The following is a 17,550-nucleotide window of genomic DNA, read 5'->3' on the forward strand; positions in this document are numbered from 1 at the left end:
AAACAAATAGGTAAGTGAGACTGAAAAATCAATGCATGAGCAACATTCAAAATATGTTGATGTTTTCACACAACTAGTTTGATGAACAATCTCTTTTTTATTAAATAAATCAGTCATAAGGAACTCAGGGCCATGATCACTTCTTAATACTTTTAAATGAAAGTTTAACTAATTTTCAATCATATTGATGAAATTTTGTAAATGTGTGAGTGTTTGAGCTTTAGTTTTCATTAAACGATTCCATGAATATCAAGTAAAATCATCTACAAGAGTTAAAAAACACTTTTACCCTTTAACATGAAGCAAATCAAAAAATTGAGTTGATTTAGTAGAGCTAGAAGGAAAAGGTAGTCATTTTTTTTTTAGCAAAATGACATGTATCACAAGGATGAACAAAACCTATGGAAATATTTTATTAATATGAAGACAACAAAAATTAACCAATCATGAGACAAATGCTCATTCGAAAATGCCATAGTTTAGCATTATCAATATCTACACAAGATTTATTGATGTTGGCAGTCTTATTAGGAAGGCACGAACTCTCACTATCAAGTCTACTCGTCCCAATTTTTGTTTGTGACACCTGATGGATACTAGAAATCCTTAATTGATAAAGGTTGTGTGATTTCTCAGTTGTACCAATCGCTCTCCATGGTTGAGTTTGAATAATGAAAAAAGAAACAATTTTGATTTGTGGTTAATTTAGAAGCAGAAATCAAATTGACGTGAAATGAAGGTACATATAAAACATCAGTCAAAGTGAGTAAGGGAGATATTTGAACTGTACCAGACTGATTAACACTTAATTGACTTTCGTTAGGTAAAGAGACCAGGACAAGAAAAATACTATGAATGGAGAAGAAAATACTTTTATTGTAGCATATATGATTTATAGCCCATGTGTCTAATACCCAGTGACTAGAAAACTTACTTGATTTGGCTTAAGTGATTTGGGACGTATTGTTATGATTCAAAGCAGGAGTTTGGCAAGATGATTGTTGGATCAAAGCCTTTAAAATGTTGTACGGATCTCAAGAAATTTGAATGTTAGAATTGGGGAGAGTGGCATCTTCTTAATCATTAACGAATGCAATCATATGAACATATTTTGTTGCTCCTTGCTTGAATTTGTAACCTGGTGGGAAACCATGTTTACGATAACATGTATACACAACCCTCAACCTCAAGTTAAGTAGGTGAAGAAGTTTATCCAGTAAAAAACTTGAAAATAACAATATAAGTGATTCCTAATCGATTTATGGTCATGCACAAAAACATTGTATCGACCAATAAGACTTAAGTTGTGCTTAATTGGTTCATTGTCGTGTTCGCTCTCAATGTTTTATCGCTTTCCCTTATTGAAATTACCTTACCGGCTAACATTCAACAATTGCCTTAGTTAAGTAACAACTTACATCTGTCGCAAGATGTTAGACTTTAAGCAAATGTTAGCAAAGTAAGGTTGATACTACCTAATAAGGTCAATCTTGATTGATGTCGCCGGATAACGTTGACATTTTAATGTTATGACCATAGTCAGCTTTTTAATGTTTCGGGCATCCCAGTATCAAAGCTGATCATAGTCAATATTTTAATAATCCAAAGTTGAGTTCGAGATTGATTATAGTGTTTTTTTTTAACAATTCGGTCGAGTTAGGATTGAGGTTGATCATAGTTAATATTTTTTTAACAATTCAATTGAGTTATGATTGAGACTTATCATAGTTAGCATTTTAATAATCTAGTTGAAATAGGATCAAGATTGACCAAAGTCAGTTTTTTAATAATCTAACCACCGAAATTGATATTTTTTTTTTATCAACAATAATAAATTAAATAAAACGGGATAATTCAGGGTATCCCAACCCTTTTAAAAAATACTATTAGACCCTCCTATGCTTTAAACCGAAATTGATCATAATCAACATTTCAATGATCGAACCAGAGTCGAAACCAATCATAATCCGCTTTTTAATGATCCATCCAAATTAGGATTAATGTTACCTAATGAAATTCTTCCCTGTCACCACCACTTCGACCTCCACGACAACTTAAATAACTCTTGCGCCCACATTCATTGTTTAAACAAATAAAAAATATTAGAACATAACGCCTAAAATTATTAATTTTATTTCAATGGAATTAATGTGCCCTTGAAAAATGGGCCTAGATTTTTTTTTAAAAAAATCTGAACAAAAGTACACACGTGAAGCCCAAATCAGCCCTGAAAAACCATGCACTCTCTCACCAAGGCAATCTTTGTTGTTTCTTCCTGAATCTCATAGCTTACGGGGTGACACCCATATTTCTTAAAAAAATAAAAATATCATTTATTCTAATAATATTTTTATTTTAGAATAAATGATAAAAAAAATTTGCATTATAGAATTTGAAAAGTATTTTTTATCTCCAAAAATATCTTTCAAATTTTATAATCTAAAATGTGTTTCTTTAAAAAAAATACATTTTGAATTTAAATTTTGAAATAACTTTCAGATTATTTATTTTAAAATATATTTTTTTAACAAAAATTCAAATTATAGAATATGACTTCTCTAGGTTTAAATAAAAAATGACAATTTCCAGATTCATAATGTATTTTTTTTAAGAATAAAATGACAGGGATGTAAGTGCATTAAGCTAGGGAGGGGCATTAAAAAACAGCCGGTAACGTTTAGATGCAAACAACCGAAAAGCTGAAAAAAATGATGACCCATGCTACAAGAGTAGAACAAGCTGAAATGTAGCAAACAACCCAAAAACAAAAAGAACAGGGAGAACGTAATGAAACAAAAAAACAACATGGTTTGTGGGTGACCGTGAGAGTCTTGGGATGCTTGCTCGAGGAGTTTGGTGGAGAAACCATAGAGCTGTTTTGTTTTTCGGAGACAGTGATGTCGGTGGTGATGATGGAGGAAGCGGAGTCATGTGTTGGTTATTAATTCTGATTTTATTATTATTAATTTTGATTTTATTATCCTTAAACTATTTTATCGTTAAATCAAAATGAATGTGATCAGCTCAACAGTTTTGCAATCTTGTGCAATTACCTTTAATCAGTTTCTACAACCTTTTGTCTTTTCTTATTTCCTTCAATTAGTTCTTACAACTAGTATCAGAGTCATTTTGTTATCATGAATTCTACCCAATTATCAGTCCCTATCCTTGATGGAAAAAATTACAATCGGTGGTGTGTGCAGATGAGAGTTTTGTTTGATTATCATGAGTTATGGGATGTCGTTGAGAGCGGAGTGTCTACATTAGCTGCTAATGCAACTGAGGCGCAACGAGTAGCGCATCATGATCAGAAGAAGAAGGGCAATAAGGCTTTGCATCTCATCCATCAAGGAGCAACAACTGAGGCTTGGACAATTTTGTCAACCAATTATAAAGGTGATGATAAGATCAAAAGGGTGCGTCTTCAAACTCTAAGACGCCAATATGAATTGCTGCAGAAACCACAGAGACTAATGATATTTATATAAACAAAGTTCTTGCCTTGACAAATCAGATGAAGAGCAATGGTGAAACACATTCGGAGCAGGCAAAGGTGGAAAAGATTTTGAGGTCTTTAACTCCCAGATTTGAACATGTTGTTGCCACAATTAAAGAGGCCAATGACATTTCAAAAATGACAGTAAGGTTATTGTATGGTTCCCTAGGAGCGCATGAACAACGGATGAATGACAATAAGATTGAAAAACCAATTGAACAGGCATTACAAGCACAAGTCTCAATTGGTAGATCCTATCATAAACATGGTACTTATTGTAGTAAAAGTCGTGGTGGCCAGAATCATGCAGGTGCTAAGCAAAACAACATTGGTTCCAATCACAATCCAAGTTCAAATAACTCTTGGTGCGGTGAACGTGGACGCGGAGGATGAGGAGGCATTTATAGTAAATCATCAAATGTTGAGTGTTATAATTGCCATAAACGCAGCCATTATGCAAATGAGTGTAGATCAAAACATGATAATCATGTTGTCAATTGTACTCAAGAAGATAGTAATCACAAACAAGAGGAAGACGGAGTCACTCTTGAAGCACCTGCAGTTCAACCTGAAGCTGTAATTCAACCTGAAGTTGCAATTCCAATTGCAACTATGATGGAGCGACCAAGAAGGCAGCAACGACAACCTGTACACCTTCAAGATTGCGAAGTAAATCTTGATGATGAAGTTGATGAAAATGGAGATTTAGTTCACTTTGCTTTTCTTGCAGATTCAGAACCCGTGAGACTTGCAGATGCCATTCAACACCCCCAGATGGAAAGAGGCTATGAATGAAGAATTGATGGCGATTGAAAAAAACAATACATGGCAGCTCACTAATCTTCCAAAATGACACAAAGCAATTGATGTGAAGTGGGTGTACAAAATTAAAGTGAAAGCAAATGGTGAGATTGATAGATACAAGGCAAGGTTGGTGGCAAAGGGATTCGAGCAAAGAGAAGGCTATGATTACAGAGAAATATTTTCTCCTGTAGCTCGAATGGAAATAGTGAGATTAATCATTGCTTTAGTTGCACAAAGGCAATGGAAAATTCACCAAATGGACGTCAAGTTTGCGTTTCTAAATGGCCCACTTGATGAAGAGGTTTATGTAAAGCAGCCGCTGGGTTTCATACAATCTGGAAAAGAGGAGAAGGTGTACAGACTAACTAAGGCTTTATATGGTCTTAAACATTCATCAAGAGCTTGGAACAAAAGGATTGATTCATTTCTTCATGCCATTGGATTCAAAAAATGTGCATCAGATCATGGTCTTTATGTAAAGACAAATGATTATGGAGATTTGCTAATTTTATGTCTTTATGTTGATGATGTGATTTTTACATGAAGTAATCTCAAAATGATTGGTGATTTCAAGCATATCATGATGAAGGAATTTGAGATGACTGATCTCGGTCTTATGTCCTACTTTTTGGGCATTGAAGTCATCCAAGGAGATGATGGAATCTTCATTCATGAGAGGAAATTTGCTGAGTTTTTAAAGAAGTTTAAGATGAAGGATTCAAACTCAGTTAAGACTCCAATTGAAACTGGAATTAAGCTCACGAAGGAAGGTTATGGACAAACTGTAGATGCAACATACTTTAAGCAGATTGTTGGGAGCCTTAGATATCTCACGTGTACTAGACCCGACATATGTTATGTTGTGGGATTGATCAGTCGATACATGGAGTTACCTCGACAAGTTCATTTACAAGTTGTAAAGAGAATTATGCGCTACATCAAAGGTACTACAGCTTTTGGTCTATTTTACTCTTCATCTAAGAAGATTGAGATCGTCAGATACTCAGACAGTGATTGGGGTGGAGATTCATACGAGAGGAAGAGCACTAGTGGTAATTGTTTTATGATCGGAAAGACTGTTTGCTTGTGGTCATCAAAGAAACAGTCAATTGTTGCATTATCTACTTGTGAAGCTGAGTATGTAGCAGCAGCAGCAAGTGCTTGTCAATCAGTTTGGCTTAGCAATATCATGACTCAAATTGGTTTTAATCTAGATGTTCCAATTAAGATTTATGTTGATAATGTCTCTGCAATTAATCTTGCAAAGAATCTGGTTTTTCATCAAAGAAGTAAACACATTGATATTCGATATCACTTCCTGCGAGACCAAGTTGGGAAGAACATGATCAAATTGGAATATTGTATCAGAAGATCAGATTGCAGATATTTTCACTAAGCCATTGAAGATCGATGTTTTCATCAAGTTAAGAGATATTTTGGGTATGAAGGTTGTTCCAAATCAGAATTAAGGGAGGATGTTGGTTATTAATTCTGATTTTATTATTATTAATTCTGATTTTATTACCCTTAAACTATTTTACTGTTATATTGCATTAATTGTCAGTATACATATATGTTAGTATTCCTATTTCATAGCTTCCAGTAATTGTAATTATATATATATATATATATATATATATATGTGTGTGATTGAGTAAATCAAAATGAATGTGATCAATTCAACAGTTTTGCAATCTTGTGCAATTATCTTCAATCAGTTTCTACAACCTTTTGTTTTCTCTTATTTCCTTCAATTAGTTACTACAACTACAAGAAAAATGTGTGATACATGTGAGTGTGACGAGAATAGGTTTCATTCATATCCCCTCTTTTTCTGTCGTGCTCCCTTTTTATTATTTACCTACTTAGTTTTCTCTTATTCTTTCAATCTTAACTTTATCTAGCCGCTTCTTCTTATTCCAAGTTTAAATGGTCTTCAATTAAAATATTTAGAATTTAAGTCTTAATTAATTGTTTCTTATCTTTAAATATTAATTAATATTATTTAATTTTAAAGATTTGTATTTTTTTTCAATAGATTTCAAATAACACAGTATATATTTCCTTCTTTTTTTTCTAAAATTATGGATAGTTTTATTAAATCTCTCCAACCTATTTTAATAAGATATAGGACTAACTAACCATACAATTAGACATAAAATAAATAGTGAGAATTTTTAATTTTAGAAGGACTAAAATAATCAGGAACTAAAGTTAATTAATACTTCTTATTTCTTTTCAAGCACTAAAAGTACTATTTTAACTTAAAATCTTTAATAATTTTTAAAACAGAGAGACTAAAATAAGTATTATTTAATATTAATAAAATTTTCAAATTAAAAAAAAATAAAATTTTGTCCTAGATTTGAGAAGTTAAGTTTATAGGCAAAAAGATCAGAGAACCAAGAGGGTTACAAGAATGAGTGTATTATGCATTGATCAAAAGAGATTGAGGGAAACAATGCCTTTAAGCTAACTAACCCCCTCAACTTGTTGATTCATCCACGTCTGTTAAAACTATAAATGTCATCCTCACTTTTCTCTAACTATGATGTTTCCAGGTATGCTTTGTCATCATCTATAAACACTATGATATTTCAACAAATTATCAAACATTGCCCTATCCAAATGCAGCACATATATACAATTTTACCTAGTAGCAACTATAGTAGAAGAGAAACCTTCCCTTTCCACACTTTCTTATCACTGCTGTTCCTAAATCCCTTAGTAGTTAGACACATCACTTATTTTGGATGTTAGAGCATTTACAATCAACTACATTTTTTCACCAGTAATGGTAATGACTTGTGCTTTTTAACTAATGCAAAGTTTAAATTCTAATGTTATTTTGAGTATAAAATAAACTCTTTTTAACAGGATAAGATAACGTAGATTTCCAAGAGTAATAATATACTGAACAGAGTTATTTGTACTTCAAAAGGTAGTTTGGAACGCAAATTGGCTTTCTAAACTAGCTCATTCTTGAAACCATTGTGCTGAAGATGCCAGCTTCATATCTACTGTATTCCTTTTGCTTAAGTTTCAGCTCTTTGTACTCAAGTTTAATGTCTCTGATAATAAGCCAGGAGAACAAATAATCATTCATTCATCCAAGAGAAAATAAAAATTATCAAACAAAATATGTTAACTAGTGCTTGTCAAGAGCAGCAGTTGAATAGGGTAGAGCTTGAAAAGGCAATGGATGGTGCTTGGTACCTGTTATTTGGATCAATAGTCAAAGCTCTTTTAATGTCAGCCTCAGCTTTCTCCAAGTCTGATGTTTTCACGTATGCTTGGCTTCTTCTATAAAGAGCCTTGATATTTAAAGGGTCTTGTTCTAGAACCTATGTATTTATGCAAGATAGGATTAGTTTGAAGCATTCAACCTGCTGAAAATTATTGCATAGTTGTAGAGAAAACAACTCCTTTACACTTTCCTTTTGCTCTCTTTTTGTTCATTGTGCATAATAAAGATATTATTTGCATGAGAAATATAATGGAAACACACTCAAACATATTCTTTATTATTAGTTGAACTTTATAAAAAAATATCAAATCAGAATTGAAAATCATTAAACAAAACATGATACCATATAAAATTGTTTTCAATAAATTTCAACTCAACAGAATGCTAGTGTTTTCTTAGCATTTATATGTTTGCATTCAACATAATCAATTGTTTTATGCTTAACTAACCAAGGTGATATAAGAATGTTGGAGATCTTGAGAAAGAATCTAGAAAATTTCTTGACTAGGAGAAAGAAAAGAAAAATCTCAAATTAGGATCAGTCTCAAAAAAATTAAGTTTTATGTTTTAGACAGCTTTTTGTGAATTTGCCTAATGGAAATCATGTTTTTGCCACTCATAAAGGAACCGTGAAAATAAATGATATCTGGTTTTTCTTAAATAATATCATCTTCATATCTAAACTCATATCTACTAGCAGCTACTAGCTTGTTTTCTACTCAAAATCTTGTGTTATTCAGGACATATAGACCAACAAGAAGATTAGTATAGTTGAGGTTAAAGATTTGCTATATACTTTTGATGATCAAGCTACATAATCTTGCTGTATAAAGTCTGTTGTTAAACCACATATGATGTTCAAAACATTGTTTGGATACTAGAATGGGACATTTGTCCGCTAAGAGACTTGATATTATGAAGAAACAATTTCCTTACATATCCACTAGCAAAGATTTAATTTGTAATACTTATCATGCTGCAGAACAAAACAAACTTCCTTTTCCATTAATGATTCTTATGTTGAACAACTTTTGTTCTTATTCATGTAGATATACGAAGTCCATTCTCTAATATTTCTTTGAATGGATATAGATATTTTCTGACCATTGTTGATGATCATGCTCTTTTCACTTGAATTTTTCTTTTGAGGCTTAAATCTGAAACTAAAAATCATATCATCAATTTTGTTGCATATGAATGACTACTTAAATTCTGAAGGCATTGTTCATTAAACTACTTGCGTTCAAACTCTTGAGCAAAATGAAATTGTTGAAAGGAAAATTAATGTTGGGTTGATAAAGTTACTTCCGGTTTCTTCTGCTATGCAGCTTATAGATATCTTAATCAAGGCTCTTCCTCCGTCAACCTTCTCCAATTTGAGTTTCAAGCTGGTAATGTTCAACTTGTATTCCCAGCTTGAGGAGGGATCTCAAAGGAATTAAGTTTTATGTTTTAGACAGTTTTTTGTTTTAAGTCTTTTTATCTTTCTGTTTTGTTTTTCAGATTTTTCTGTTTTGGGAAGTTCTTTTTTACCGTTGGCACTATATAGGAGTGCAAAGTGTTCAACTTTTGTATGTTTTATTTTTTCTGCATAATAGTATACTTGCACCAGTTCTTTTTTTCTCTGCCTTTTCTCTCTTTGCATATCTTTTTTCTTTTGTCTTTGACTTTGACTTCTGCTACGATTCCATTCAATACACAAAAATAGGTGCTGAACGCTCAGCTACTGTTCTTCATACAAAGTTGAATACCATTTTGATGATCAGAGAGTAGTACCTTTGTGCATAGTCTTGAAGCTTCAATGTACTCTCCCAATTTAAGTTTACAGGCAGCATTGTTCAAGTTACAGGATAAACGTAAGGTATTAGAGCGATGCTTCTCATCTTCACTGAATGAGTGATCAAACTCAATGTACTTTACAGCCTACAATATCAATGAAGTTCATTCTGTTATACACCAAATTAAGTGTCATTGAGATCCTTCTATAAAAATACTCACTATAATGAATTAGCATGTAAGTTACAACAAATAACTCAACCTTTTCATATTTCTTAGATGCGTGCATGAAATTTTCAGCTTTGAACAGCAGATTTCCATCATACTTCTTCCTCTCACAAGCTTCTATTTTCTCTTGTGTGTCCATTTTCCAAAATGGTTTTTCCTGTTCACGACAGGATCATTTGAGAATATTATAACACTACATAAATGGCGTTACTGGCTTCTACTTTCAGGTTGTGTTATTCAAAACTAATTACAAGTCAAAGGCTGCACTTGCTACAGCCAGAACAACAGTTGTTCTAATGTTTCCAACTCTTGTCCAACATAATCAAGTTTAAGAACATTGAAAAATGCTTTACCTTGAGATGATTAATCATTATTTTCTTCGTGGTTAGTTGATACATTCAGAAAATCCACAATATATTGGGAAAGGAAAGAGAAAAATGATTGAAGAAAGGAAAAACCTTCACCAAAATGTATGCTTAGAAAACCTCCGGTCATATTTCCCCTCTTAGTTTTAATAAACTAATATTTTGTAACACATAGGAGCCACTAACCTTAACAAAATCAACCAACTCAACTTCATAATAAAGGACTTTATGATTTTCTGTGTTTCCCTGTGAATTATTACAGCCGCACAAGTATTCTGCATCGACGGTTACAAGAGCTTGTTCTGCTTTCTTCATTGTCATTATTGCTCTTTCTAGACCCTCGGGTACTTGTTCTGAAAATGCATAGAGCAAAGCAGTACAAAGATTGAAAGCAGATGATAAAAAAAGAGAACACATGAGGCGAAAGGTTCTTAACATTTTTCATTTAAATATGCATGATCCATGTCATAAACAGTAACTTTTTACCTTCCTGAGTTGTAAACTCAAAAGGTTCTTCCTCTGATCCTTTCCTCTCAATAATCGTATCATCTTCCCCTTTACACAAATATATCACTGCTCGAAGTGTAAACACTAGTTAAGAACCGTAGGAAGCGCATTTGGTTCAATGTTTAGTTGACATTTTCTCTGCTTAGGACAAATTACACTATTCCTCTATAATATCTTGAAATTTCTAATCATACTCTAATTTTTTTAACGCCAAGAATAAACTCTCTTAATTGTTTGAAACACATTACACATCCTTGTTATCCATGTGTACCTGTAAAGAGAGTTATAGCAGGCGTTTAGAGTGTGAAATTTCAAGAAACTACAGAGTTTCAGTGTAATTTCTTCTTTAGTGTATGATTGAGAAAACAATTTCCTCATGGTGTTTTCAATATCATGTTCTTGAGATACAGTTTACCTTTCACTTGGGATCCCTCGTTAGGACGATCAAACCCCTCACCCACTTTCTTAATTTTTTTCATTATCTTCTTGTCTCCTGTGACATCAGTAACAATTTTCCATGATACCAGCTCAAGCTTGATACTAGTTAAATTAGAATCTGGTGGAGGAACACCATCTAGCTCAGTGATCATATTTGAATTTTGACTGTGCCCGTCTGCAAGTTATGTCATGATATTATTACATGGTTCGAATTATGGCAATACATGCATGTTTCATTCGAAATAAAAAATGACTTTAATTAACTTACAAAATAATCTCACTGCTAAGTCTGCCACTTCGCCCTTTCTCATTGTCTTTACTGCTATACTCATAGCAGGACATAGATAGCCTGTTCCAAACACTAATCCTTAAGCATTCCATAGATGGATTAGTTTTTTATGAATTTTTAAGGATAAGTTCTAAATACAACATATTAAGTGTTCTTAGTGTTATTCTCTTATCAAAATTGAAGTTTCACCTGACATAATGTAAACTTTTATTATAGAAATTACTTGGATGAAACTTTAATTTTGATTGGAGAATAGTACTATAAGTTCTCAAAGAACAGCAACCTTAATTTTTTAAACATCTATAAAATTTCTTAGAAGTTATGGATAATACTACTGAAATAAGTGTTGAAAGTATGTTCCAATTTTACTAACGTACCATCACTTACATTAAACTCCACTCCCTGATCAGACTTTGAGACAAGCATCCCATTCTCCAGCCTTGCTTCATATTTCACTGCAAATTTTGATGTGCAATATTAATGATACTTTTTTTAGAGAGTAGCATGTTTAGATTACACTAAATACACTTAAATATATGAATGTTATTACCTAGCATTACTATTATTAGTGTCATTACCTAGCATTTATATAAAATCATTAGTATTGTTAGTGTTATTACCTAGCACCTCATCAGCCTCTCTGGGAGTTGCCCACCCTTCTCCCTCTCTTGTTAGCTTTTTCATGATTCCTCCATCTCCAGTCAAATCCCTTATGGTGCTCCAAGTCAGCATTTCAATGTCATAAATGAGAGTTGCATTTGGAGGAATCAATGGAGGAGACCCTTCTTCCCCATATGCCAAGTTAGGTGGTATTTTGAAGATTGCTCTCTCTCCTTTCTTCATGGTGGCAACTCCTTCATCCCAGCCTTTGATAACTTCACCTGGAAGCAAATGAAAAAACACTTGGTCTAATGACACTTCTTACTCTCTCTACTCATGGATTGAACAGAAATAATAGCTAGCCATACCAATTTCATTTCATTAACCACATTGGGACACATACTGGTTCATAATTTAAGGACCCTTTTTTTCATTTAGCAATTAACACAAATGAAGTGCTTACACTGGCCTAATTTGAAACGAAAGGTGGACCCTTTATCATAACTGGATTCAAGAGATGCTCCATTCTCAACATGTCCTCTGAAATGAACTGAAAGGTTAAAACAAAAGGGTTGTGTTAGAATTCATAGAGATAGTGAAAGAGTTTGAGGGTATTACTATGGTTTCTAACCTTCCACTTCATCTCCAGATAATGGAGTTTGCCAAGTGACTCCTTTTCTGAGAATCCGCTTTGTGAGACCTTCATTTCCAATTTCCTTGAAAGGGAATTCTGAGTCTTCAGTTTTGAGTTGATTTTGATGAGAATTTGCCATTGGCATGACAGAAATAGAAAAAGAGAAGAACTTCAAGTTTCCAAAACAGGATAAGCCGTTATTGGTTTCCCTCCTTTGGAGCTTTCGGTTAAGAGGCTTTTCCTTATCATCATTTTTATTTCACGTTATTTTTTATATAAATAAATTATTATTTTTAAATATATAAAATGTATTTTTCATTTTATAATAAATAATTAAAACTCTAACATAAATTTATTTTTAATTATAAATCTATTGGAATTAACGTTATAGATACATCGAGTACATTCAAAAAAGACAAACTGTTAAAAAAAATCAAATATACAATAATTAAATAGAAAAGATAAGTTAGAATGATTGAAGATATTTTTTTGAATAATTATGGAAATCTAACATTCAAAAAAGTCTCTAATTGCAAATGTGTCGCAATAAGTTGAATATTTTTTTGTCGGCAGCAATAAGTTGAATTTGCTTAATTTATCAGTTTAAATTTTTAATTAAAAATAAAATAAAGAAATAATTTTATTATATTATTTAAATAATACAATACAATAATATAATAATTTAAACCATTAATATTATGAATTAAGTTTCAATTATCAGTTGTGATGAAGTTATTTAGCATATAAATGCAGTAGTTTTCTCCATTAGTAGAAATAGAAATAATAATTAATCAATTAAAACTTTAGAAAATATTTACATAATTAAATATATATTTGATATATATATTAAAAATAACAAAATTGTATTAAAAAAAAACTCACAAGTCCCAACCAGTTTTGAGAAGGAATAGCCTAAAAAAATGGTTTTTATAGTAAAGTGGTGTACTTTTTTTCGAATTTCTCAAAATAAAAAGAAATATTTTTTCTTCTGAAAATGAGTAAATTTTCAATACGGAATACCATTTTACCATAAGAAAACTGTCAACTATATTAGAAATTTTAAATTTTTTTAAAAAAATAATACATGCGATATACAATTTCTATTGAAATGGTATTTAACATATACATTTTTATAATATTATTGTTCTCGCTGGTTGACTCAGCCGTCGTTGACTTCAAAGGCAGATGATGGCTCCTCCTATTTTCTGGTGGTTTCTGCTCTCTCCTTGGGTGGTCGAGAGTAACTCCATTGAAACATAGGGGCTCTACCTGTTGATTGCACTCCCACGATCAAGTCAGTACTGAGCTAAGAAACAGTAAGTATGTAAATCAGTTTCAGTCTTAGAAACGGCGTACCTTTCTGGGGTTCTTACTACCCTTTATATAGGTTGTATCTAGGTCAACTCCTTGTTCCACGAGGATCTTTCCTTAAGTGGAATTAGGGTTACTAAAGAGGCATCCTGTGACGCGTTGCATAGGCTTAGCGCAGCCGCTGCACAGGACTTGCCTCTTCTGGAGTGCATAATCTTAACATTATGGTCGTCAGGGTACCAACTCATGCACCAGCGTTGCGGGGCCATCTGTTCTATGGGTACCCTAAGTATTCACGTGTCATGCATGCAGTCTCTCTTTGGAAACCATAACCCTTACAGGCCTTAGCGCCCCCAAGGGATACTTACTTGTGCTAGACCTGAACGTATTATACTGATGAGAATCAAAAAGATGTTATCAATAGAAGAAATGGACAAGGGTCAAAGCATTGAAAGTTCTTCTTATTAGTCTTTGCAAAAGATGAGGCCCAAGCCCAAAGCCCAAGCCCAAGAAAGCCCAAGTACAAACCATGAGGGGCAAGGCCAAGCATTAAATAAAATAGCATCATTTGAATTACTTTTGTATAGTTGTAAGAGGTATGAATATTAAATAAAGAGTGTGAATAGTTAGGGGGGTGTAGACGCATTTTAGGAGGTGCTGAAAATAGGAAAGGAGTCACACTTACTTCATGACTAAGTGGCACCAATTTGCATTTGAATTTGGAGGAAACTTTGAGTTTAATTTGTGTTTCATTTCAGCCCTCTTCTATTATAAATAGAGAGATTGGGCTCTTGTAAATTTAGAATTGGATAATTGCTATAGAGAAACTCTACTCATTTGGAGAGAGATTTGTGTGAGATTTGAATCTCGTTGCTTGGTCTCATCTTGTGAGCTATTGGAGAGCTTTAAGTGGCGGCTTCCTTCACTCATCTTGGGACTCCATCACCAAGTGGTGTGAGCAACTCCAATTCCCATTCCAGCCGAGCTTCATTCACCTAAGTTTCATTCCTTTCATCTCCATTTGCAATTTCAATCGGTAGTTTAGAATTTCTTTAGTGTTTTTCATCTTTCCACCGAATATTTTGTGTTCCTTGTGTTGTTTCTAATTTCTGTTCGGTGTCTTGCGTTCTTGATTCATTTGTGTTTAGTAATCTTGTTCCATGGATGTTTACAAGGAGATAACACTCTTAATGAGTTTGGATCATCATTTTGGACGGCTATGTCTCCATTGATGATTCCTTAAGCTTCCTTGATTCCATTTCTGTTTTCAACTTGTTGTTTTGTTTCTTGCTTTCCTTCAATTCCGCCAAGTGTTTGTGATAAGGACATGACACTCATTGTTCAATGAGTTTGGCTTCTCTCTTGGATGGCATTATCCTCCATTGAGATGATCTTAAGTCTCCTTAATGTTGTGTGTTTTGTTAAAGTGTCAATCCAGCTCATATCATATACACACCACATGCATGGTCTCCCTCATAACTTAGGTCTTTCTTATGTCTGGATGATAACTCATTATTATCTATGGGGCCCACTTACGTGGCCCAACATCCTGACCAGACCACCGATGTCCGATGTCAGCGTCTGATGTCGATCTCTAACGCCGATTTTCAGGAGATTGATCTTAATCATGATGACCCAATGGTAATAACAGTGGAGATAGCAGAGTACGCAGTTATGAAGACTCTTGTAGATCAATGAAGTTCAGTGGATATTTTGTTTTTGGATACTTTTAGGAAGTTACACTTGAAAGAGGGAGATATGGTGCCCTTTCGAGAACAAATTATTGGCTTCTCGGGTGAAAGGGTGGATACAAAAGGGTATATTGATTTAGTAACAACGTTTGGAAGAGGAAAGGCATCAAAGAAAATCAAAATAAGGTCTTTGGTAGTGGATGCTCGAACATCATATAATGCCTTGTTGGGAAGATCTTCCTTAAACAAGTTGAGAGCTATAGTATCAACGTCGCACTTAGCCATGAAATTCCCAACTGAGAAGGGTGAAATAGCAACCATTTATGTTAATTAGAGAGATGTTCAGGAGTGTTATGCAGCTGGCTTAAAAATGACTTCAAAAACGATAAAGAAGATAGAAGGAATACAGTGGCCATGGTGGATTTGGATCCAAGAATGAATGATGAGAGACTAGAATCGAAAGAAGAAACAACGTCTATTATACTAGGAGAAGATGAGAAACAATGTACATATATAGGTGGAAGTATGCCTGAAGAATTGTTGAGTAAATTGATTGCGGTGTTGCGAAGAAATAAAGATTTGTTTGCATGGAAGGCAACTGACATTCCAGGGATAGATCCTGGTGTAATTTCTCATAAGCTATCTATTTGTCAAGGAGCAAAATCGGTGGCACAAAAACGAAGAAAGTTGGGGGAAGAAAGACGAAAGGCAGCAATTGAAGAAACCGAGAAGTATTGCAAGCTGGTTTCATTCAAGAAGCTCAATATACAACATGGTTAGCCAATGTGGTACTTGTTAAGAAACCAAATGGTAAATGGAGAATGTGCACTAATTACACTTATTTGAATAAAGCATGTCCGAAAGACTCATATCCACTACCAAGTATTGACCGATTAGTTGATGGAGCATCTGGCCAGGAGATGATGAGTTTTCTTGATGCCTATTCGGGGTACAATCAAATACAAATGTATGAACCAGATATCTCTAAGACAACTTTTACAACTGATACGGCTAACTATTGTTACAAAGTTATGCCTTTTGGTTTAAAAAATGTTGGGGCCACATATCAAAGATTGATGGACAAGGTGTTTAGGAAACAAATTGGAAAGAACATTGAAGTTTATGTTGATGACATGATTGTTATGTCATGTGAAGTGCAACAACATGTAAAAGATCTTCAACAAGTTTTTGCATGGATAAGGAAGTATAACATACGCTTGAATCCTGAGAAGTGTGTTTTCGATGTAAGAGGAGGAAATTTTTTAGGTTTTATGCTAACCAACAGAGAAATTGAAGCGAATCCTGAAAAATGTGAAGCAATAATGAAGATGAGAAGTCCAACAAACTTGAAGGAGGTACAAAGACTGGTGGGAAAGTTAAATGCATTAGCAAGATTTTTACCAATCCTAGCCGAGAGAACAAAACCAATAGTAAAATTGTCGAAAAAAGCTGAAACTTTTGAGTCGAATGAACAATATGAGCGAGCATTTTCCCAAATAAAGAGTGTGATAGCCGAACCACCCATTCTGATCAAACCTCTGTTAGCCCAACCTATCATAGTCTACTTAGCAACTTCACACGAAGCTATAGGAGCAGCCATTGATCCAAGAGAACCCAGAGCAAAAACCAATATACTTTGTAAGTAGATCCCTCCAAAATGTCGAAACTAGGTACCCCCTGATTGAAAAAATAGCCTTAACACTTATGTACACAGTAAGATGTCTTCGACCATATTTTCATAATCATCAGGTAATTGTGAGAATTGATTATACAATATCTAAAATTTTAAGAAAACTAGAACTTGCAAGTAGAATGGTAGCATGGTCTGTGGAGCTTTCAGAGTTTGGAATCAAATATGAACCGAGAGGAGCAATTAAGGCGCAATCTCTTGCATATTTCATTATTCAACTGCCAGCAATAACACAACAGGAGGTATGGACTTTACATGTAGATTGTTCGTCTTATAAGAAGGGAAGCGGAGCAGGGATAGTACTTAAAGGACCAAAAAATTTCCAAGTAGAGATGGCATTGAAACTAGAATTCAAAACTTCCAACAATCAAGCCGAATATGAAGCTTTAATTGCAGGACTACTTTTGGCCAGAGACATAAGAATTGATAATGTCATATGCAAAAGCGATTTTCAGCTCAGTAGGTCATATTCAA

The 17,550-nt window shown here is 33.6% G+C and overlaps 1 protein-coding gene across 2 annotated transcripts; it reads right to left on the reverse strand.

Moving 5' to 3' along the window:
* Positions 1 to 7,129: 7,129 nt before the first annotated feature.
* On the reverse strand, positions 7,130 to 12,628 carry LOC137813893 (70 kDa peptidyl-prolyl isomerase). 2 transcript variants are annotated; one of them, XM_090301937.1, is made up of 12 exons: positions 12,382 to 12,628; positions 12,214 to 12,300; positions 11,771 to 12,031; positions 11,538 to 11,605; positions 11,130 to 11,210; positions 10,839 to 11,036; positions 10,403 to 10,489; positions 10,103 to 10,269; positions 9,586 to 9,708; positions 9,324 to 9,470; positions 7,517 to 7,644; positions 7,130 to 7,371 (listed from the first exon to the last, which is right to left on the reverse strand). In XM_090301937.1, exons 5-12 carry the CDS (start codon positions 11,191 to 11,193, stop codon positions 7,272 to 7,274), a joined length of 1,014 nt encoding a protein of 337 aa, XP_090158063.1. In that variant the 5' UTR covers positions 11,194 to 11,210; positions 11,538 to 11,605; positions 11,771 to 12,031; positions 12,214 to 12,300; positions 12,382 to 12,628; the 3' UTR covers positions 7,130 to 7,271. The 2 variants fall into 2 exon arrangements, with proteins under 2 accessions (XP_090158063.1, XP_068472459.1); XM_068616358.2 differs by having other exon boundaries at positions 11,528 to 11,605; positions 12,382 to 12,609.
* Positions 12,629 to 17,550: the final 4,922 nt, after the last annotated feature.

This window comes from Phaseolus vulgaris, chromosome 1 (genome assembly GCF_051622355.1).
Source record: "Phaseolus vulgaris cultivar YP4 chromosome 1, ASM5162235v1, whole genome shotgun sequence".
Classification (NCBI taxonomy): Eukaryota; Viridiplantae; Streptophyta; class Magnoliopsida; order Fabales; family Fabaceae; genus Phaseolus; species Phaseolus vulgaris.